Here is a 25914-nt window from a genome sequence, read left to right as displayed (position 1 = left end):
CAATCAATCAATCAACATTTTTTATTGCCATAAAATAAAGATCATTAACAAAGTCTCATTACAGCTTTCGTTATAAATATAGCCAAGTCAATTATAAAACTTAGATTAATTATATCTTGTTACGTAGCCTAAACATAAACCACAATACTTAAATCTGTGACATTCACGGGACAAAAGGCAGGTAGAGACTCACATACTGAGGAGGGTGATTTTGTTAAAACATCCTGTTTATACTTATCAAATGAATTATTTAATGAACATGTCAATTAGGTATATTTTTTATAACTTTCTGACATGATTTCAAACATTAATTATAAAATTTGAAAGTGAAATGTTTTTTTCTGCGTTTTGAGTCTAAAGAAAGAAATACTCAAACCATTTAATGACCCAAGATAATGGTACAAAATTAAATATTGTTCCATCTTTAAAACTAGCTGAAGTGCAATTGATTATGTGGACATGTGTAAAATGAACAAACTGCTGTGGCGGTAGAGCAACACATGACCTAATACCTGGTGGTTTATGTACCTACCCCCGCCAATAGCTCTAGTGGCCAGCACACCAACTTATGGCTTACAGCCTGGCAGTAAAAGGGTTTAAAGGAAAAGTACTCGCCCTGCTTTGTCTATTAAATATTTTTACTTGGACTGATATTTTACCAAGAGATTTTACTTATTACTATGTTAACTGTAGCTTAGAAGAAATTGAATTAATTTTAGATCAAAACTTTTACTAACCAGAGCCCCATTTTCTCTTCATAACACCTATTTAACATGATTCACCTTTTGAAGTTTTACATCAAGTATCTGATGTGTTTCTTTTATTATAGGTCTGGCCTGTGCTTTCTGTAATTGTGACTGATTATTGTCTTTTAAGATACAGATGTAATGACTTGTCAAATAGTGTCTTGTTGATTATTTTAGACTCCAAAGCACATGTTTATAGGAGGAAAGATAAACGATGTAAAGCGTTCATTGTAACTTCTTCGTTGCTGTCATTTTTTGGATCTCTTCAGACGAACATGATTCCAGATCCTAGGGTCATGCAATAAGAGGAGGGTGAACTGGAGCTGAACTCAAACATTCACATTGAATCAATCATACTTATCACAGCTACGTTATGTGTAGGAAACTCGGTTGCTCCACTGTGCTTAAAGGTTGTCAGAAACATAGTGCACTTGTGTAGCTGATGAGACAATGGGATTACCTATTCATCTATATTACACTATATTTTATAGTCTAGGTATCTTTGATGTCGAAACGATGTAAGCATTAGTTTTGAGGTTCTTTGTTGCCAACATTTTTTGGATCACCACACAAAACATGACTACATTCGATTCCAGGAATAAAGGCTGTGATAGCATTAAATTCCAGATGCTGCATGAAGAAGACGGTGAACTGGAGCTGAACTGAACATTCACACACCAGACAGGTTAAATTATATCATGCTAGATAATCAAGGAGGGTAATATAATCTTACACAAAAAAGGAATGATAGTTCTTACTTTTTTTTAATCAGAAACAGTACTTTCATACAAAAATGTAATAAAACAATAATACACCACTTGGATTCTTTGGTAAATTTTTTCTTAGTTCATCAATGGCAGTGCATGTTGTGAATGAGAAACAGCTTTATTATCAAATATCGTAACCAAATTTCCCATCTGAAACAATAATAAATTGGATTTTTATGTTGAAGTAAAAGATGTTTCATAATTCATAAATTAGGCCCTTATCTAGATAAATATGCAATAAAATTAATTTTCTTGTAACAAGTTTCTATATAAATGTGATTTTTTTCATGTAATGACAAAAGATGTACTGTATGCTAGGAAAGTTAAAATAAATAAAGTAAGAAATAATACCCACACAAAATTTATCAGCATTTTTAAATACCAATTTTCCCCTGGCTTATGCATTTTATATATAAACAAGGTGAGATATCTTATAAAATAAGATACCTCAAAATCTCTCTCGAGACAACTGACATTGGTATCATTTGTTTAAATAAACATTGGTTTATGTCTGATCAAATTACATTTCAATATAGTACAACTAGTTTTAGAACAGAAACATATTATAGAAAATATGGCCAAGAAGATCATACCTGTATTTTATTGATGGGTAATTTAAATTTTGTTAAAGAAGAAATTTGAGTGTTTATTTTGAGGATATAATTATTGAAGGATCAAGTATAGAACTAGCTGATTAAAATACAATCATTATTACAACTTATAGAGTGCCTAATCGTTTGTTTTGTTACAAAAGGAAACTAGAAATAAAACTATTTACATTGCAATGGTTTTTCAATATAGGTTTATAGTGCAGTCATTGAAGCGAAAAATACGGTCTTACCTCCGAATTTTTTTACTGTCAACCGATTTGCATGAAATTTTGGAATTAGGCTCATCTTACCCTTAACTTCAAAAGTGAAAATGATCTGAACTCCGCCTATTTTTTTAAGGGGTGTAAACAACCCCTTAATGGAAAAATTGACATTGAGCCATTTTATCGCTAGAACACATGTCTATGAGTAAGTGGTGAAATTGTAAAGTGTTTTCTAACACAAGTACCTCATATTAAAATCATTTTCAACCCCTTGAAAATCTTACAACCCTTGCAAACAACCCCTAAATTGAAAAAAACCACAAAAAATACTTTGGTATGACATAAAAAGATGTAAGTATAGAGTAAGTAATATTTTATATTCTCTATAATAATTATCAAATTTTTAATCCCCTTTCAACCCTTGAAAACTACCCCTTGATAAAAAATTGTAAACATTTTTTTTTTTATAAAATGAAAAGGATTTAAATATTATTCCACACTCTCGAAAATGATTATCATATTCTTAAGCTTTTCTACCCTTAAAACTACCCCTAAATTAAAACAGTAAATATATATGATTACATATTTAAAAAAATTTAATTTAGAGTAAAAAATTGCCATTTATTAAATAAAAAAATTTACAAATTATATAAAATTCACTCAAATGTGTTATATATACATATAAGAACGTTGGTATGTATTCATGCCTACGTTTCCAAAATATATGAGCCATATTATGTATATATATACACATTACAATAGTTTTGGGTCTCTATTATGCTGCGTACTTTCACATTGCTCCAAATATTCACACTCCGAAATTTTCAGTTACTAAGTATAAAAATATATGATAAGTTTTTGGACCACAACTCCTTCAATTTTCATGCTATCACAATTTATAAAAAACCATTGTAAAGGTAATTAAGAGAGCTACAACATCCTTCATTGAAATATATAGTAAAAAACCTTTTTCTCAAACGGTGAAGGGTTAAAGGGCTTAAGAGAGGCTGTGATTGCGCTGCCACGCGCTCTTTAGACAATCATATCTCCGTCAATTTTTGTGTGTCAGAAAAAAAAAGAAACCAAATTGTTTGTCAGAAAAATACCTAAATTTTTCATCCCTACACTTTTATACGTATCTGTAGTCATTTTTGAGATATTATGAAAAAAGGGTGGTTTTTTTAAAACTTGAAATTGTTTTTAATCGTGACTTTTTGGAGAAATATGTGTCCAGAAGCAGCAAAACTGATACAATCTATCAAACTTTTCATAATAAAGTTAATTTTAGGCAGAATCCGATTAATTTTAATTTTGGTGGAAATGGCACTTATGAAATCCATTGATTTCAAAGAAAAAACATTAGATGCTCCTCTTATTTGCAATACAGCTCACTTACTTTACGTGCAAAAGACGTTTAATAGTGCTCATTTTAAAGCTTATTTCAAGTACTACAAAAACTCTTTTTTATTAGAATGCCTAAAATGCATCTGCTCGCCGCTAGATGGCATTGACAACATCGATGAAATTTCAGACAAAATAAAAAACGGCTTTGATCTTTAATATCTAGCTTAATATTGCACTTATAATACTTTATAAAAAACCAAATTGTTCATTTTATTACCTGCTACAATTTTGTTCTTTATAAAACTTTCGATAAAACGTTTATTTTTGGAGATATTTGCAAAAAAAAAACCGATGAAAAACGTGACAAAATTGCGAATTTTCAATTGCCAGTAACTTGAAAAGTATTGGATTTTTCGAAAAACTTTATAGATGAGTTTTTGTTTAAAATGATGCCTTCTATCGATATCCGAGGTTATTTTGAAACAAAAAGAAAATTCACCTCCGAGAAGGGGTGGTTGCGGAGTTCAAATCATTTTCACTTTTGAAGTTAAGGGTAAGATGAACCTAATTCCAAAATTGTATGCAATTCGGTTCACAGTAAAAAAATTCGGAGCAATAATGCTTCAATGACTGCACTATTAATTGAAAGCAGCGCCTAACCTCTGGGATATGTTTTTAATTTTTATTAGGTTTCATGGTTATATGGTACTGAATGTTTTCTTGATCCCACAAGAATAAATACTTTTTCTAAAACGAGTATTGATAAAATTCTCAGCAATAAAACTGATTTAAAAAAACTTAATTGTGATCAAGAGATATTATATCATCAGGCTCTCTTTCTTGAAATGATTGATATTAACAAATCTTGTAAAAACGAGAAAGTGAATCAAGCCCCTAATGTTAAAAGAATTTTTTCAAAACAAAATTATTAAGTTCTCTTAATGAGGTCCATTGGAATGTTCTTAAGTAAATGCACCCTCAAGATCGTTTTAATAGTTTCCTTTTACAATTTGAGTTGATCTTTGAACATTTTATATAGGAGGCATGTTTTTAAAGTAAGTACCGCTTTAAATTACACCGCCGCAGCGCTGTAGTTGCCGTTTAGCCCATGCGCGTAGTGTAGCTACATCAGTTGGGGAGCCACATACGCAATTACGAGGCCGTTTGATCGAGTCTTCGTTTGTTTACGTGATTTTAAAATGCCGCTGACTGTGAAATGCGTGCTGTGATTCGTTTTCTCTGTGCTAAAGGCTTACAAGCAATTGATATTCATCATCAAATCAGTGAAGTTCATGGTGAAAATATTGAGTGAAGGAATGGTGCGGAAATGGGTTAGGGCCTTGAAAAATGGCCGCACAAACATTCATGATGAGGAACGAAGTGGGCGACCTTCAATCATTACCGATGATCTCATTCAAAAAGTGGACTGTACAGTGAAATAGAACAGACGGTTCACAATTTCGTCCTTAGCTGAAAAAGTTCCTGCTGTATCAAGAAGTGTTCTCTACGAAATTGTGTCCCGAACGTTTAAATTATCGGAAACTGTGTTCACGGTGGGTACCGAAAAATGTTGAATGATGAGCACAAAACCAAACGATTGGGCAGTGCATTGAGCTTTTCTCGAGCGTTACAGTAACGAGGGCGATGATTTTTAAGCCATGTCGTTACAGGCAATGAAAGTGGGTAGCCTACGTTACACCAGAATCAAAACAACAGTCAATGGAATGGCGGCATTCAACATGCCCTAGGAAAGCCAAATTCAAGAAAACAATTTCTGCCCAGAAAATCATGTGCACTGTCTTTTGGGACAGACAGGGTGTGTTGTTGGTCAATTTTTCTGCCTCGCGGTGAAACGATTAATGCAGCCGCGTACTGTGAAACTTTAAAAAAAACTGCGCCGCGCAATTCAAAACAAAAGGCGTGGCATGCTGAGTGCAGGCGTCGTTTTGCTCCACGATAATGCTCGTCCACTTTCAGCAAATCGAACGCAAGAGCTCATCACTTCATTTGGCTGGGAACAATTGGACCATCCTCCATTGAGTCCCGACCTAGCGCCTAGCGACTACCATTTGTTTCTGCACTTGAAGACGCATATCGCGGGGAGGCGTCCATTCCAATGATGAAGAAGTAAAAACGTCTGTGCAACAGTGGTTGTCCAGTCTGGCGGCAAACTTCTTTGATGACGGCATACAAAAGCTGGTCCCAAGCTTGATTAAAACTGAGTTAAAGTCAAGATGGTTCTGGCTTTGAAAAGTTTGGAAACCAACTAATTGAGTTTTAGTGGAACTCAATTTCAAACCATTTGCTGTGAACCATATTGATAATTCATTGAGCCTTGAATCAACTTGTGCAAGCCAATATTAGAAGTGGATTTGAGAATTGTTGTCATCAGCATATAATAAAAAAATTTTTTTATATTATGTATTTGCTGGGAGTTGTTAAAAACATATATTAAAAAGAGAATAGTCCATAATTGATTTTTGTGGGATGCAACAGTTAAATTACTTCCATTTTAACTTAAACAACATATTTTTTAATATAACTGTATGACAGAATCAACACGAAAGATAATAGTTCTTCTTGTGCCAACTAGTAAAAGAGGAATTGTAATGGAGTTTTATCCAAGAGGATTTCTTGCATCACACAGTCATCAAAGGTGGAAGACATTTTCTAAATCCAACAGAAATATTGAAGGTTCATGACATTTTCCAAAAGAAGAACTTCATGTAAAAGAAATATTACAGATTTAAATCTGTTAACCTGTCCATCAATTAATGTGCTGATATTTTTATTGTTTATAAGGTAGAAGTTCGAGCTCTTCTTTACAAATTACTATAACCACAATTATAATACAGGGTTAGCCAGTTGAAACAGGAAGATTGGAGATGGCCTTGACAGTTGGAATGTGAGTGGTGGTGGTAATAGTGGCCGGCTCCTTTCTACCTGTGTGTTCCGCCATTTAGTTGAGATGGATCGTTGGACGTCTGAACATCGCGGCTACGCGGTTAAAGTTTATTATACGAATGGTGAGAGTTTGGTGAAAACGCGACGTGCTTTTTGACGCCATTTCAACATACCGCGCAACAGGCCTGTTCCTTCGGATAACGCAATTCGTTCGTGGATAAACAACCTTGAACAAACTGGATCAACATTTATAAAACGAGGTGGGAGTGCAAAAACCGTTCGAAACCCCTCAAAATATCGCTACTGTTCAACAGGCAATGCTCAGAAGTCCACGCCGATCTGACAAACAAACATGCTTTACGCCTTGGAATAAGTAACACTTCGGTGAGAAGGATTCTTCATCAAGATTTAAATTTTCACCCATACAAAATATAGATTGTGCTTTCTTACGCCACAACTCTCCCGTTTTCCAACAATGAACACACAGTGTTCCAAACAAGATGGGGCAACAAGCCACAGAGTTGCTATGAATGCTTTGTTTCCAGGTGGCGCCATTTCCCGAAACGGGGATATCCTCTCTCTCCAGATTTGACAGCCTGTGACTTTTTTCTATGTGGTTACTTAAAAACAAGAGTTTTTCAGAACGATCTACCTAGACCTATCCCTGCCCTAAAAAAACGAATTCGGGACGAAATCAAAGGAATACCAGTCCATATGCTGCAAAATGTCATGAGACATTTCCAGGCCCGGCTACAGCAGTGCATAGATTCCAATGGAGGACATATGACAAGTGTTATATTCGAAAAATAATTTTTTTCACTTATTGTACAGTAAATGGCTACCTTTTTTCTTTATATTTATAACCATTAAATAATAAAATTAATTTTCTTAAAGAATTAGTTACTTATTTAAATCTTCCCGTTTCACTGGCTAACCCTGTACAAGAAATAGAGACATGCTACACTTTCTCATTCATACTTCGTTTTTTACCACACTGTATCTTGGAAGAAAATTATAAAATAAGGTGCTTGCTAGATTTACATGTAAATCAATCTAAAACAATAATCAAAGTTATGGATATGTTAAAACAAAAAATCATTACTCTATTCAGGAATATGTATGTGATACAATAGTTAATAACATTATGAATAATAACAAACAATTTAGTTTCAGGAAAAGTAAGAGTACACAATTTACACTGTTTCTTCAGAACTTTGAGTGATAAGTCTATACTGGTAACATATCATGAAATAATAGTGAAATGTTCATAAGAATGGGAAATGTAAGGAGTAAAAAACATAATCTGTATCCATGCTGGACATGTCTCTAAATGCAACCTGAGATAAAACCTTCTACAGGCAGGATGTAATAATAATTTATCAATTATTTATCAGTATGGACGAATAAAACAAAATATCTTACCTTTTGTTCTTACAGTTTGGTAAACTATCTTTTTTTTGATTTAAAATCACCAATTTTAACTTCATCTTCTTTTTGAACCACATTCTTTGTTTGAGATTTTATCTTCTTTTATTTTTGCTTCAAAACTTGTCTGTAAAGGCCTTCATTTCATTTTTCCACCTTGAATCATATTGAGATAGTCAATAAAAATGTAGGTACTTTAACACACCATCAGGTACACACCAGGCTTTCATAAAGCATGTTGTGAGCCCAAAAGTTGCAATGCAGTTCCTTATTGTGTTCTTGTTTACCTGTCTTGATGGTTTGTTAAATGTGATTCCATGCTTAAATAAATACTGTATCCCGTTGGACAAACGAATGCTTTATTTTTAAGTTATATTAATGTTTTTAGGTACTCCTTGGGGTACACAGAGAAACATTGAAACAATTGACAAATAATTTGTTTTGCTAAATTGCAAAGCCTATATTCATTTCTTGTAGTACTTAGAAGATAGCATAAAAAATGGTTACAGCTTTTCCACCATTATTATTATTGAAATATTCAACAACAAATAAAAAAAGTCCAAAAATTAGCCATTGTTGTGAACATATTGATAAAATCTATAATGCTAACACATTTGACACATAATTTCTTTTTAATTCCCTGACAAGTAAATAAGGCATGAACCTGAAATGACTTTCTTAATTAATATTACCAGAATACTCCCATGAATGTAAACTGCTAAAAATAAAAGTAGAAAATAATATGCTAAAAAATACACTAAGAAATAAACCTCAGCAAAATATAACTCTAAACAAGAGTAACCATATCAAAATATCAAGTAATAGTTGTTTATCCAACACAACATAAAAAACATTACCAATCGGTCTGATGACAATTAACTTAATGAACAAACATGTTTGAAAAGAGATCTTCAGTTAAATAAGGACTTTGAATTCATGTATTTATTGGTATTTCTGCACAGTTTACTATTGAACAATATTTTACTGAGATGGAAATTTTTGCTGTTCATGTAAACTTTCTTACAATTTTGTGTATTATCAGTTATTAGCATTTTTATGAATAAAATTTAGCCTTCTTTTGTTTAATAATATAATATATATTCTTTAGTATTTTATATTAACTTAAGAAATGTATACAATGTTTTGTACAAAGACTGTACAGGATGTTTTGTACAAGATGCTGCACAGGCTCGCACGCACTATTTACTATATTATTAAGGTAGACTCTAAGATCTGTACTTTTTATGTATTGCTAAACCATCGCAACTGGATAAAGATGGATTAGTATTTTCAAATAAGAAGTTTATGATTTCAGTGTAATTATTTATTGAAAATAAATCATATTCAGCCAACATCACAATGCTTTAGTAAAACTTAATCACTGAAATTGTAGATTACTTACTTGTCATTCATGTGACCATAAGACTCATCGAGTTGTTTATACAGTTTTAGCGTGTTGGCCACACTGACTCTAGCTTGCACATTAGCTGCATTGTCTCTGTGTAAAATCGTCTCACTGAAAACAACAATTTAAAATTATGTTTGTGGCATTAAAGATTGGATCCTTGTTCTCTAATCTAAAATCATCTAATTTTTAATAATAGCATTGATGTGTAGATGATTTTTTATTTCTGGTCCTATTAGTTCTAGAGATATGTACTGAGAATATAATACATTTAAAACAACAATCTTATGTCATGTACACAGCTTGAGCAATCCAGTTTATTCTTAGCGTGGACATGTTTCGCTCGATCACGGCAATGTTATAAGCACACTAAAATAAGTAAAACCACAGTGTAAGCCTACACACACTAACACAGGCATAAAATAGATTAACTAAAAGGACAGTGAAAACCATGACTGTACGACCGAGTTAAGCGTCACACACGGACTGGTTGGTAGTTCGCGTACAAGACACCTGGTTAAGGCATCTTCTAAGTTATCTGTTATATCTCACTCGAGTCGACCGCTTTGTATGTATTCCTATTATTGAGGTTCTGTCATAAATGGGATGGTTTCTCCTGCTGATTCTTTCACTTAAAATATTGTTCTCACTTGAACAATGACCTTTATACAGGCTGTCCTGTAACTCTCTGGATGTATATGTATACAGGGTGGAAAAAAAGTATGGAAACGCTTTCACTAATTTTGTATGGCTTCACTTATACAAATTAAATTTTGTACATCACCACTTGTATTAAGAACCTAGTTTTTGAGACCAGTGGGGACATTTTATCTTTTCAGGGGGACGGCCCGTGAGGAGTCGGACGAAAATCTTAAATGTAAGCATAGGCCGAGTTTGGTATCAAATTAAAGGTCTAGTAAAGAGAAAACTCATTACCGCAAACCGCACTTAAAAAGGTTGACCCTATCCAGAGTACAGGCCGTTTGAATTTCGTAAGTAACGTTTGATTAAATTATTATTTCTCCGCAATTTCACAGTCTCCAGTAAACTGTTCTGACTGAAAATGACACTTTATGGAACACAGTTATCCAAAAGAATTAAATTAAAAATTATCTATGTATTACAAAAAATAACCATACCTTTTAAATGAGGTGCTCAAAACTGCTCTCCGAACACTTGTTGGCAATGGAGCTAGTCTATTATAAAAACCTACTGCAGTCACATTTTGAAGCATCTTGGGTGTAATTCTTCTTGCTTCTTCTAATAAACGATTTGTCAGCTCCTCAATATTGGCTGGTTTAGTTTTATACACATTATCTTTTAAGAAGCCCCACAAAAAGAAATCTAGTGGATTAAGATCCGGTGACATAGCCGGCCACTCAACGGTACCCTGCGACCAATCCAACGGTTAGGAAACACTTCATCTAACAGATTGCGCACCCGCAAATAGTAATGGGGCGGTGCTCCATCTAGCTGAAACCATACTGCTTTAAAATTTGCCCCAAGAAGAGCACGCACTGCTGGCAAAATGTTATTTGTCAACATATTGAAATAAATTTCGCCTGTTAGATTTCCATCTATCACAAACGGTCCTACAATGTTATTGTTTATTATTCCAGCCCACATATTCACTTTCTGAGGCCTTTGTGTGTGGCCTTCTATCATCCAGAGTGGATTATGGTCGGCCCAGTAACGGCAATTATGCCTATTAACTTTTCCATTAACAAAGAATGTAGCTTCATATGAAAACAATATCGAACTTAAAAAAATTTGAATTTCGTCACACTTTCTCATCATTATTTCGCAAAATTCAGTCCTTCGATCAAAATCATCCTCTGCAAGTTCTTGGGTTAGGGTTACTTTAAAAGGGTGATACTTGTTTTTGTGTAAAACATTCAACACTGAGGTATGGCTCATATCAAGATCTTCTGCAGCCACTCTGGCCGAGGTGCTGGGATTTTTCAACAAATGTTTGGAGTACATACAAAGATTTTTGTTCATTTGTTCCGATTTAGGCCTGCCACTTCTTTCGCGATCTTTGACTGTTCTAGTTTCTTCAAATCTTTTTACTGTCTTAAACACTGTTGACTTACTAATTGGGGGGTCTATCAAGAAAAGTGTCATTAAACAAATGCGCTGTTTCTTCATAGGGACGAACTAGATATCCATACCCACGCATCATAAGCAGCGTGATATTCTCTCAAACTCACTAAGTGACATTGCTTTTAAAACTAGTAGAATAAAAATGTAAACACTTAAGTAAAAAAATGTATAACTATCGCAGTACCTTCTAGTGAAGACTTTTCAACTTTATCTTACGTGGACGAAATTGTAAAGTAGACTAAAAACCAAGCTGATATTAAAAATACAAAACTGTGGAGTTTTGCTGTGACAGTACTGTTTGTATTGCCTAAACCAGTTTATGTTTGCCTGAGATAAAAGGGCTGGAGGGACTGGACCTTGACCTCATGTTGATAAAGCAGTTACGGTGGTATTATTGAATACTCTTAGTTTCTTGAAGACAAGACAGGAAAAACCCCTATTTACTGTTATCCAACAAATGTAGAGGTAAAAAAAAATATTTTTTTGTTGGAAATTGTTTTCAAATTTACATAACCGACATAAAACATACTACTTGAAAGTAAATTAGTTACTTTACAAGACAAAATTACTAAATTTCTTTGTCCATGAAAATTCATACGGCCCGTACTCTGGATAGGGTCAACCTTTTTAAGTGCGGTTTACGGTAATGAGTTTCTCTTTACTAGACCTTTAATGTGATACCAAACTCGGCCTATGCTTACATTTAAGATTTTCGTCCGACTCCTCACGGGCCGTCCCCCTGAAAAGATAAAATGTCCCCACTGGTCTCAAAAACTAGGTTCTTAATACACGTGGTGATGTACAAAATTTAATTTGTATAAGTGAAGCCATACAAAATTAGTGAAAGCGTTTCCATACTTTTATTCCACCCTGTATGTCCAGAGAGTTGCGGGACACCCCGTATATATGTATGTATGTTTGCCCTTTAAACCCTCATTTGCCAGAAATAACAAACAGAGTAGGTAGTTTACTCCTCTGTAGCAGCTGTATGTGAATAATCCAAAACAGCACATTAATTATAACTGTTTAGTATCTAAGTTATACTTGACTATAAAAAGCTATTTACTGTAAAAGTAGCTAAATCTCAGTTTTATGTATATAAGTAAGACAAAGAGACAATAGGATTACTTGCTGTGCAGTTGGTAACACTGAATTGGCCAACTTGTTTCCGTCCTGTACAAAATGCAGTCAGTCGACTCCCTGTCTCAACCAAAACGCATTGTATTCAATTTAATCTATTAAATCACCATAATTAATTGTTTTTTCCCTCTCTCATCATACTATTGGTTAGTACCTGTCTAAAGACTTTTATTAAAATCTGTCTAAAGGCGTGTTCAATCATGGTTTAAAACTATTACTCCTACTCATGAATTGTGTTTCTTATAAAGGATAACCCTATAATAATGTACATTAACATTTTCAAAACTGTACCTCTGCAGCTGAGCTAGCTCCAGGTTTCGTATGGTCCAGTTCACTAGCGAGCAACTCTGCTCTCTGCGACGTGATAGCCAATTCATGTTGGTACACACTGGTTCTGCTGCTCCAATTTTGCCATCACCCGCTTCAGTTTAAGTTTTTCCTTGCTGTTTCTCTTACACCTATCAACAAACAAATCTCAAGGGAAACTCCCACTTTTATATTACTTAAAATGCTAAAAGATAATTATGAAAACGTGTGAAGACAGAGATGGCAGGCACTAGTGCATATCAAGGTTGTTTTCATTTAGTCAATACATTTTCTTGGAAGAAATAACACCAATAAATAAATAATCCACATTGTACTAACTGATTTACATTTAGAATTTGTTCGAATTATATAAATTAAAAGATAGTTTCAGAAAAATATTAAAGCGTTTTCCTTTAACGGTTTGTAACTCTGTGTGATTCTCATGTGTGGATGTGACTATTACATACTTGAAAACCAGAAGAACATTCCAAACAATGGGTTAATTATAGCAGTATTTGAAGACATCTGGTTCATGCAACCTTCAGCAGATAAGGTTATAGAAAGTAATTCACTTGATAAAATCAGAGGAAATCTTTTAAACAAGTTTTATGGTAATTATTTTGGGAATGTTTAAGATATAGTTTTTTTGGACTACTTAGAAAGGATCAAAACAATCACAGATTAATGCTGTTTTTGCACTGATAAAACAAAAATAATTGCAAAACTATCCCATTATTTATACAAAAGTAATTTTTAATAAGAAAAAGGCAGACTAGCTAATCACTCTGAAAATGAAGTTGTAAAATTGAAAGGAGTAATCCATATTGTACTATTGATTTACATTTAGCAATTGTTTAAATTATGTAAGTTTAGTGGTTTCCAAAAAAATGTAATAGTTCAGAACAATCTTGAGACGTTTTCCTTGAACGGTTTGTAACTCTATGTGATTCTCATGTGTGGATGAGACATCGATTGATTATTACATACTTGACACCGAAAGAAGAACATTCCAAGCAATGGAAAAGTGTAGGGTTTTGACACAATATTTGATTTTCTCCTCTTTGATTACCACCTATCTCAGTAATCTGAGCTTATAAGTAAGAAAAAAAAAACAAATTTTCGTTCCACTTCATATTTGTGTTGGCTAAAATGTGCTCAAGAAGCTTGCCAACAATTTATATACAAAGGTGAATAAAATATTAATCATTAACAATATTATAATATTTTTCTAGATGTTAGCATCAGGTCTGAGCAAAAGGTGCACATATCTATTGAGCACTGCATTACTATTAAATTTTAGTTGCTACAACGTAAAATCTGCCAAAATTTTGTTTTGCACAATTTGCTGAAAAAATGCTTTAACCCTCTAAGTGGCGGTAATATGTTGCTGAAATGGCGGGCTATTTTTCAGAGTCAAGCAGGACTATCTTATAATTTAAAAATAAAATGCAAATTCTAATATAAGCAATGCTTGTTATATATAAATTTTTTCGTAATAAACTACAGAATAACATAGTATAGTTATTTTTTACATACCTTAACCTTTTTTTATGATATCCACACAAATGTTCGAAAAAAAAACGTTTTTTTTCTCCACCAAACTTTTCATTTTTACGTTCTGTAACTTTAAAAATGTCATTCCTAGGAGATTATGTTAAATGCAACCTTTATTCACAATTTAATTCTAAACAAAAAACCCTCAATAATATTTTTTCTATTTAAAACACTGAAAAAGTTATATGGGAAAAACTGAATCTAGAAAAAAACACTTTTTCTAGTCAGAATTGCTAGAAGTTGCTTGCCTTTTCCTCCCTGTTGTGTAAGGCCTATAAAAGTGCTGGAGTTTAGGGTAACAAAGAGGGTGAATACCGCAGTTACACCCTGCACACCAATAAACGCTTCTTTTTTCTTTTCACATTAGGGTCTTTCACACAAATGATGCACACTCTTTGATTTTTCCCATCTAAATGGGCAATTTCATGGGCGCTTTGACTTTCATGAGCCGCAGTAGGTGAAGGAGTTGTATCATTGGAAACCAGTCCTTGTACTATACTATCAACAAAATCATCCCTTGCCATGGGTTTATCTGAATTTTTGGAGTATAGGATGTAAGCATTGAATACTGCAGTGTCAATTAGGTTATACACTATTTTTTTCAGTAAAAAAAAACAGACCGCGGGAGGAAAACTTAGGATTATTGGTACTTTGGGATTATACCGACCACACCAGTATGAAGAACAAAAAAATATAAATTTATAGAAACAAACATGATAGAACGAAAAAACAACTCTTTAATTACAAAATTACAAACTTACAAGCATTTCCAGGTATTGTAATCGGTATTGTTGTCTCTGTTATCTTATTTTTCTCGAGAATCCCGATTACGGCAGGCCGCGCGGCATCACATGATTTGCACGGTACATAATTGCCTATTACAATTCAATTTATATTTCTGATCAGCCCCTCTAGAATTTGATATTTTACTGATAGGTACTATCTCGAGGGATGTATTTCTTTCGTTGACATCAGCGCGGGCTTCGGCAGCACCGGTGTTAAGAGGTTACGTTTCGACTATTTGAAATTTAGTGGTGAACGCAACAGTGCAAACTAGGCGTAAAAATAATTATCGGTTGCCTAGCAATAAGCGGCAATGTGAAGCGACTTCTAAGACGTCGCTTGCCACGTCACGGCGGCGTAAATAGAACGTCTCAGACGTCGCTTGCCACTTAGAGGGTTTAAAGAACCACAATGGCTGAGAGAGTTAGTGAAACACAAAAGCCATGCACACATCTCAATGCCAACACCTCCTTTTTTAAAAGGAAAATTTTTTTGGAACTCAATTTTTCTGGAACTTGTGTTAGTTGTGTGCAAATTTCACGAATTATCACGAATATACAGAAATCTAAGATATAAATTTAAGATACAGTAATTTAGACGGTGAGAAGTATCAGCCAAAAGGTTTGAAACTACAAAAATTACAGTCCCTAATCCCATCAATAACATCAGTGGTAATTCTAGAAACATTAATTTTAAAACCTTTTAACCTGAAGAACGAATTGCAAAAGAACGATTATGACATCTTAAACTACAATTGTGGACAATGCCGGACAAAGGGCATATAGGTGTATGTGCCCTTTTTCCGGCAATTGCTTTATTGGATCCGCCATGTTGTTTAGAATGTGCCCTGAAAGTTTGAAAAAAAAAATCTCTATTCTTTGGTTTCTGAGAGAATTTTTTTTTGCAGCTGTGCAGCTGACAAAATCCAAAACAATGACATCTAACATCAGTGCTGTTTCTATTTTCAGCTTGTTGAATTATTGAGGTTATGTTCATTGTTCATAAGTTAAATCCTTTTAAAAACTAGAGCTATTAAGTGCAATGGTCAGCCGAAAGTTAAACGCAAACGTAAACTATACAGTAACAATACAAATTTGAAACGTGAAAGTGCTAAAGTGAAACGATTTAAAGGCAAAGAGTATGTCGGTAGGTCTGGAAAGACTGTAAATGGAAAGCAGTTTTTTTATGTTACCGATTGTTGTAGTAAGAAATGTTTTGAAAGTTTTACTGCAGAACATCAGAACGAATTATTTTCATCATTCTACAACCAAGGTAAAGAGTTGCAAGACTCATTTATTTCTAAATGTATAGAAAAGATTGATCAACAAACTCAGACCATTCAACCCAAAAAAGCCCGAATTAATATTTGGGCCTATAGTATCAACGTTGGTGGTTTTAAGGTATCAGTCTGTCAAGGTTTCTTAAGAAAACTTTTACAAATAAGTCCTAAAAGAATAAGAGTGATCCAACAAAAAGTGTTAAATGATCAGGACTTTACAGAACGGAGAGGTCATCACACTAATCGACCACACAAATTGAAACATAATGTTTTTGATTTGATGAAGACACACCTTGAATCAATTCCATATAGCCTAAGCCATTATAGTGGCAATAAAACCTCTTTAAAGTACTTTGACAACCCGGAGCTCAATATTAAAACTCTTTACACATTGTTTCAAGAGTTTTATAGGTCTGAAACAAATGAAAACTTGAAAATGGGCTACCCCACTACTTTAAGTGTTTCAAATCTAAGTTTGGCCATGAATTTGGTATGAGGTCACCTAAAAGTGATGTGTGCGATTATTGTACAGAATGCAGAGAAAAACTGTCAAGAAATCCTAATGATCCAATCAAAGTACCTTATCAGATTCATCAGCGTAAATATAAAAGAAGACTAGCTTTAAAACATGAGTTCATAGAAAAAGCAAAAACTGATTCTTCTTTTTTGGTATGTGAATTTGACTATGCTCAAAACTACCCAGTGCCAAGAATTAATGTGAACAGCCAATTTTACAAAAGGCTTTTATGATTATATGCATTTAACGTACACATTTTCAATGATAACGAGTCTTACTTCTACTGTTTCATGGAATCACAAGCATCTAAGAATTCGAACAGTGTGGCTTCATTTCTGTACGATTGCCTTAAGAAATATATTGAAAAATCAGAAGTAAAAACTGTTGTTTTGTTATCGGACTCTGCTGGGGGACAAAACCGCAACGCCACAATGGTTAAATTTTGTTCGTGGTTCAGCAAAGTGTTTGACGTAGAAATTATACAGTTGTTTCCAGTTAGGGGCCATTCATTCTCACAATGTGACCGGAACTTTGGTCTTGTTAGGTCTCATATCAAAAAGAGAGAGGTCATCGGAACTGCAAAGCCATGGCTGCAAGCTATGGTTCAGGCTCGGCAGAAGCCTAGCCCTTTTACAGTAATAATGGATCGAAGTCTCATAAAAGATTGGGATAAGAGCCTTCAGCCTTTCTTCGAAGACTTTCAAAAGTTGGCTAAAAAACAGAAGTTTACAATCATGAAGTACGTAATAATTAAATACAAAAGTGACGGAACTGTTGTGTGTTCTAGCACTTTTGTTCCTACCTACTCTCCTTTCAAGTTTATGAACACTGTAAATAAACAAACATTAGGAGAAATTCAACCTGCAACAGTGCCATTTCCTGAAGTGTCGGAAGCTAAAATCATTGATGTCCGAAGTTTGATGAAGTACTTGACCGCAGATGACGAAATATGGCTGGAGCAAATTTTTGAGGAAAATTCTTGAAAACCTTATTTTTATGATTTTGGCTATGTGATGTAATAAAGTTTGTTCTTTATCAACTTGTTTTTATATTTCACTGCATTTAATCCATTAGTTTAGGTTATAGGCTATGTATTGCTAAAAAAGGGCACATAACATCTCTTATAAATTTTATTTTTACTAATTAGTACTTTTCAGTAAATACAAGAGTAACAACATTATAATAAAGTTTATAAAATATTCCAGTACAATAAATTTTAAGCACAGGATCCTTTAAGTGTTACAAAATATCTTTACAACTATAAACTTTAAGAGCCGTTTCCCGAAAGTACAATATCTTACTATGTGCCCTTTGTCCGGCAAGGTCCCCAATTGACACCAACATACACCCCCCTTTGTGAACTTGCAAAAATATGCTTAAGTATTGACATTACTTCATCTAAGATATATCAACTGAAAATGACCTGTATAAGCTTGAGCATTCTCATCTCAGCCATTAGCAAAAAGGCAGTCTATGTTGCATTGTATCCAGGAGGCTGTGAAGTAGTGCCACATTTCTTATATGTTTTCCACCCGAATAAGCGTTATTGACTAATATACTGTAGTAATTAATTTTTTTTTAAGCGTAAACATGTTTTAGGATAAAAAATTTGAAATTATAAAATGCTTAAGAAAGGATGAAAGTGTGACAAGTATAGCACTGATTTATGCGTTGAGAACAAACAGTTAACAATATAAAACGTGATGCTTAAAATTAGAACAATATGCGTCAACAATTCAGAGCATGAATGGAGATGTTCAAACAAGAAAGACAATTAAAACTTGCAAAATATGATGAATTGGACACTGCAATGTACTAATGGTTTATACAAGCAAGAAATCAGAGGATTCCACTTTCAGGGCCTATAATAATGGCCAAAGTTGATGAAATGAACAACAAACTTGAGGGTGACTCATCTTTAAAAGCAAGCATTGGATGTCTCGACAAGTTTAAATTTCGTCATGGCATTCACCAATTTGATAACAGAGGAGAAAAACTCAGTGTGGAGAAATGTAATTGCTGAGTTCCAGAAATAGTTTAAAGAAAAAAATCACTGAATTGGATCTGTTAGAGAGCAATTGTGATGAAACAGGGCTTAATGCCACAAAAGGCATTAGCACCAATCTCTGTAAAAGTTGATCTAAGCTTCAAAGTACAAAAAGATCGCATCACTGCTATAGTTTGCGCAAATGCCACCAGCAACATAGACTACCACTACTTGTGATTGGGAAATCAAGAAAATCTCATGCATTCAAGAATTTTAATTTGATTGCTCTGCCTGTACAATATTATACCCAGAAGAGTTCTTGGATGGTCCAATCAATTTTTTCTGACTGGTTTCACTAACAATTCGTACCTCAAGTTAGAGCTGATTTGGCCAAAAAAGTTGACCCAGAAAGTGCTATTGCTATTAGACAACACCCCAATGCACACTACTTGTGAAATAAAAAGTGATGATGGCAACATAATATGCCTCTTCCTCCCAGTAGCACATATTCACTTATACAGTCCATGGATGATTGAATATATCATTGAAAACAAAAAATGTCGTTATAGAAAAACTTTTATCGAAAGTTTGCTTTCATGTGATGAATCAACGTCTGTAAAACAGTTTGAAGGTCTTACAATATTTTTATTAAGTTCCATATTATATAGCCCTGAACTGCGGATTAACTAATAACAATAACTACGTACCTTTGTCAAACAGTTCAAACTGTTATCATACACTAATATAGTTTTCAACTTTTAATAAGTCATCTTCTGGTGTCGGTGTCAATAAATATTAAAAGCGAGGATTATCCATCTGGAGTCGTCATAGTTAAAAATTTACGAACACATTACAAACACAACGAATAAATAAATAGTATGAGAAACAGCATTTGATAGGCCTATCACTCATAAATATTAAACCAAGCATGGAGTGATTTGTCAGTGTCAAATCTAAAGAACGGCTGGAATAAACTTTGGCCTAAATCTGACGGTGAAGAATATGAGGAACCTGAGAGTGTTACAGTTGACGAGATGGTCAGTTTATACAATAATTTACAAATCAGTACAAATTTGACATCAGAAGCAGTATCGTTGTTAAGAGTGTGACAGAGAGGACAGAGATTTCAAATTTTGAGTGATGATGAAACTGTTGCCAGCGCAAGTGCCACCAAGAGAAGAAGGAACTGATGAAGACAAATGTTCAAACTATTGTAAAAAACAAACTATTAGCCACTCAGAGGCTGAAAAAGGTGCTGTCCGAATCCAAGTGTATAGAATGGTTTATAAGTCAAGTAGAGGCCAATGCAATGCAGACACTACTACTCCGAAAAATGCTAAATATTTCTGAGGTATAAGCTTGAGCATCAAAGAGCCAGAGGAAAATGACTGACCAAGCTATATGAACTATTTCACCTGTAAGTTTATGTTACTGTACACTATTTTGCAACATTTGTAACTATTGTATTGATGTTTTTATCATATTATAAATAGTTTTATTTGATATTACAATTGTGTTTAATTTATTTTTGCTGCAAAATAAATTACTGTTAGATTGATATCTGTCTATAATTCATTGATTGAGGTTATGTTTTGGAGGTATAATAATGTTTATATTATCCCCCCTATTCGCTCATGGTTGATCAAGATTTTACTGTATTTATTAAATTACTCTTTTATTGATTCTGAGATTATTTTTGACGTCACTTTATTTTTTATTCATCACACATTTTAACATATTCTAACAAAAACTTTTTTAAACGAGTTACTGAAATTACTACAAAGCAGTTAAAACATCAAAGTTTCTAATTAAAAAGAGTCAATAATTACTGACCCTATCCCCTCACAAAGTACAGAGACACTACCTCTCCTCCAGTCTGATGAGGCTGTCACGCAATGAATGATTCTCCTTCTGCAGCTGCTGGCAGTCTGTATCCATCCGCTGTAACTCCTGGTAAGCCTGCTCAAACCGTTGGTCACGCCGGTAACTGTCTGTACCTGCTGGCAGTCTGCACTGGTCTACCAGAGCCTGCAGTCGCTCACATTCCCTCTGTAGTTGGCTAACCTCTGCATACTTCCTGTCGCGCTCCTACAGTCATTATAAATCTTATCATCATAAAGATTTAATATGTTTAAAATTGTCTATAAAAGTCTAGACACTAATTTAATACCAAACTTACAAAAGAAAAACTGTTAATATCCTCTTTGAAAACTACAAATATCAAATATTTACTACTTAACTACAAGGGTGTTTTTTTTTCAATGTGCTGAGCTGCTTTCACATAAAACATGGGTGCCTCTATTGTGCCTGTATTGGGTGTTTCTATTGCCTCTAATTGAGTGGGTGTCAGTCAACATTTTTGGTATCCAGGGAGCACAAATCTTTTTTAACCAAATCTTGTCTCTAAGCACGTTGTCAATTTGTTCCATAAGACAACAGATAGTTGTGCTCTTGACCTCCTTCATCAAGCATATGTCAGTTCGGCCATCTTTAAACTTTCCACACCATTCATGTGCAACACCATTACTTATAGTGTTTTCTCTATTAACACATCCCATCTGCTTGCAGGAAATGAATAACATCCCTCAATTTACATTTGGCAGTAGAATCATTAGGGGTGGCCATGTTTATGTGACTGCAACTCTGAGCAAACTAACTACTTGAACTCGGCAGTGAAATGTTGAAGTGGGGTAGATGCATTATATACTTCTGTTCACACTGCGGACCTGCCACATGTCTCGCCATCAGAGAATGAGATCGGAGGTTGAAAAAAATGGCCCTTGTATTTATTTTATTTAAACTTTCTTTACAAAGCATTATTACAATGCTTATATATAACTATAAAACTATGTTATAGTAATGTAATCCAATCACATTATACCAAAACACAATAAAAAAAAACTACCACACGATTAGCCTCATACAGCTCTGTACATTTTGTACTTTAGTAGCTGTATAAAGTACGAGGGTCGTCCACAAAAGTAACCTCCGTTTTGAAATAAAAAATAAACCAGTTGAGATACAAAAAGTTTATTATATAAATGTTAAAAACTACAGCTTTTCTCTACTTTTCTACATATTCACCATACAAATTCAAGCACTTATCATATCTTTTAACAGTTTTTGAAATTCCGTCTTTAAAAAAATCTGCCGCCTGAGAACGTAGCCAACCTGTCACAGCGTTTTGAAGCTCTTCATCACTCTCAAACCTCTGAGATGCAAGCCACCGCTTCATGTACGGGACAAGATAGAAGTCACTGGGAACCAGGTCCGGGTTGTAGGGGGGGTGGGTCAAAAACGTCCCATTTGAACTTTTCCAAAAGTTCTGTTGTTCTTTGAGCTGTATGAAGGCGGGCGTTGTCATGGACAAACACAACACCAGATGTCAGAAGACCATGACGCTTGTTTTGAATCGCTCGTCGTAGCCATTTTTAAGGTTTCACAGTAAAAGGTTTCAGGAAAATGATCGGAAGTTCCGAGATTGTGAAGCGACGGTTCTTGCGAATTTTCTCATCCACTTTGTTCACCAAGTCATCACTGACGAGAGATGGCCTACCACTCCGGTCTTCATCGTGAACGTTCGTTCTTCCATTTAAAAAAAAAACGAACCCATTGACGGACTACACCTTCACTCATAATGTTTGGGCCATACACCGCACTCAATTAACGATGAATTTCAGCTGATGTGTAACTTTTCGACCACAGAAATCTTATTACACCACGTACTTCACACTTGGCGGGATTTTCTAGCATAGCGCTCATGTTTTTAGGTTTGTAACAAGAAAACGCGCGATCGCACGATGCTCTCCCTTGCACAGCTAGAAGCGTACTGAACGGCTGCGCACACCGATGTGAGAATGGCGGCGCTACCCCCACTACTTATCGCGCCAACGCCCAAACGGCGGTTACTTTATGGACGACCCTCGTACTACTTTATCTACTGGTTTGCAATATGGTTGTCATGAAATATTAAATTTTATTACTTTTATTTATGTGTCTTAAGCAGCATAGAACAGAGTTTTGTTTTCAACTGCTAGTAGAAAAAATGAATTTGTAATTGGGTAATGGTAGTGTTATAACAAGCCAATAAGTAAGGCTTCAGAAAATGTACATATTCTGTATTCCACAGTTTGACATCTTCACAGCCCATTCCTTAACCAATATTTTTTATAATTTCTAACTACCCTAAGCTCTACCTGTTGAGAGACTCGTAGCTGGTCTCTCAAAGCGGTCAACTCCAAGTCGTACTGCCTACGCATGGTTGAAGTCTCTTGCCCTGTACGTTTGTCTGCCTCCCCACTCACTCGCTCCAGCTCAGCCTTCAGCCTCTTTATCTCTTCTGTACCATTAAACATTCAGACTGTAAAGATTAGTCCACACGGTAAACAAACAGATCATATACATAATTTTAACACATTATGAATATAGGCCTTGCTCACAACCTAAGAAATAAAACTGTTAAGGCCAGATTTAGTTTTATTTATATTTTCCCACTTCCCTAATTTAAAAATTAAGTAAATATTTTATAAAATTTAAAGGATAAAAAATCTTTTAGCCTCTTTGATGAACATCAGCTGAAACATCAAAGAAGGTTTAAAGGTGTCAAAAGTTTTATAATGTTATTATAGGGTTGTATTGTAAAACATACAAATTATAATTATTTGCCCAAATTCTAAACAGTTCTCGGAAAATTATACAATTTTTCCTCTTTCTTAACCCTTGGTTTAACACGCCATATCAAAATCTACAGGCATAGTCTTGATAGTAGAAGTATTTATGATGTAATATCATGGAGCCTTGCAAAATTTTTCAAACAGGAATAGACATATCAGGTACAGTAAAGTCCCGTTTAATCCGACCTAATTGGGACCGAGCCCTATTCGGATTATGTGATTGTTCGGATTAGCCAGAATTACAGAAAAATACGGTTTTAAAACTTGAGATGGGTCTATTTTGTTATAGAATTATCAATATTGTTTATTAAAACATGTTTTCTGACTGTTGCATTGTATTTCTTGACAAATAAACGTGTTTGTGAATACTAAGCACATTTACCGTATTTAGTGTGAGAGTTCTATTGTTAAGCAATGTGAGCGTACTGGATATTGTACGGGTCCACGCGTTCAATAGTTGTACGAAACTACGCGTCATCCAATAGACTCTCTTCAATACGACAGAAGACAATAACTGAATTTATGTCTTTTAACAATTAATATTGTACTCGATAATAATATCAGTACTGTACGTCCAATTTTTGTTTGATTTCACTTCTTAATACAGTAATTTAACTCATACTTAACCTATAAGTTTCAATTTGGTACTGTATTTAATTTCATTATTTATATACTGTACCGTACACAATTTGTCTTAATAAAATACTGTATGTCTATTTAATTAAAGTTTTCTTTGTTTATGTACGAAATGATGCACCCATTTTTCATTTTTTATGTAATTAGTTCCTATAAACTGTTCATTATCGTTATAAATAATTCCTCCTGGACCTGTTCGGATTAACTGACGTTCGGATTACACGTGTTCGGATTAGCGGGACTCCACTGTACATATAATTTCAGTATCCATGGTTAACACCCCATTACTTACAGGCTTCAAACTTATATTACTTCAGAAGACTTTAGTAATTTTTTTATTGACTCAATAAAAAAAAATTAAAGTGAACACTTATACAGTTACTAATAGTAGTTAAATTTATTAAAAGCTAATTGTATTAATTCATTATTTTTATCGTACAAATCAATCAAGCCATCTGACAATTGATGCAGCTAAAAGACCAAACAATTCAGATAGTAATGACATCTACAATATATCTAATAATCTGTTAAAGAGATTGATTTATTACTTTTGTTGACCCACTGACACTTTGCTCCAATATGTGTATGAGTCAGAGTATTTTTCCAGAGCAACTGAAAGTGTCCCGAATTTGTACAGTCTTTAAAAAAGGTCCCTATAATGATCCAAGTAGCTACCGCCCAATCTCGGTCATTCCCAGTCTTGTCTAAATTACTAGAACTACTAGTCAATGACCAAATAAGTGACTATTTAGAAAAAAAAATTAAGTCCATCACAATTTGGTTTCAGAAGAGGTAAATCCACTATTGGATGCCATTGACAAGTTAATACGAAATATACTGTCAACTTTTAAAAATAAGTCCTTTGCTCTGGGCACTGTGATCTGGGCAAGGCGATTGTGTAGAACACAGTACTCTTTTAGCCAAATTGAAGCATTATGGAATTCATGGATGTGCCCTTGATTTTATAAAAATCATACCTCATCAATAGAACACAAAAATTATATATCAAAGGAAATAGGACACAGGAAATCACAATAGAGTATAGTGTCCCTCAGGGATCAGTACTTGGACCCTTACAATTTTATCATATATATCAACGACATAACATTTGCTGTTGATGCTAATACGTTTCTCTACACTGATGACACAACTTTTTCAATAGTAGTAATAACACCACAATAAACAAAGCATCAATATGGTTTAAAGAAAACGGTTTTTTAATTAATGAAACTAAAACTCAAAACATTTTGTTTACTTTAAAATCAATTCCTGAAAATAGTTTTAATCTTGAATCAAGTAGTGTAACCAAAATTGTAGGAATTCATATTAATAATAATATTTCATGGGGCTCTCACATTCATGTTCTGTCTACTAAATTATCTAGAATTATGTTTTTATTGAGACGTCTATCTTGCTGTATAAGTGAAAATTATGTTCGGACTACATATTTTGGCTACTTTCAGTCAATTTCGAGATATGGATTAATACTGTGGGGAAAATTGTGCTAGAGTTCAAGAAATAATGGTGCTTC

General features: G+C 34.1%; 1 protein-coding gene across 1 annotated transcript; it reads right to left on the bottom strand.

Moving 5' to 3' along the window:
• Positions 1–1491: 1491 nt before the first annotated feature.
• Positions 1492–23444, bottom strand: LOC124373941 (dynactin subunit 1-like). Its single transcript, XM_046832251.1, has 6 exons — positions 23271–23444; positions 20939–21162; positions 12940–13106; positions 9403–9516; positions 7998–8156; positions 1492–1663 (listed from the first exon to the last, which is right to left on the bottom strand). Exons 1-3 carry the CDS (start codon positions 23427–23429, stop codon positions 13022–13024), a joined length of 468 nt encoding a protein of 155 aa, XP_046688207.1. The 5' UTR covers positions 23430–23444; the 3' UTR covers positions 1492–1663; positions 7998–8156; positions 9403–9516; positions 12940–13021.
• Between the last annotated feature and the right edge of the window lie 2470 nt (positions 23445–25914).

The sequence above is a fragment of the Homalodisca vitripennis genome, unplaced genomic scaffold (genome assembly GCF_021130785.1).
Source record: "Homalodisca vitripennis isolate AUS2020 unplaced genomic scaffold, UT_GWSS_2.1 ScUCBcl_6742;HRSCAF=14093, whole genome shotgun sequence".
Classification (NCBI taxonomy): domain Eukaryota; kingdom Metazoa; phylum Arthropoda; class Insecta; order Hemiptera; family Cicadellidae; genus Homalodisca; species Homalodisca vitripennis.
The sequence above is the reverse complement of the archived record's forward strand: the minus strand, read 5'-3'. Positions and strand labels throughout refer to the sequence as shown.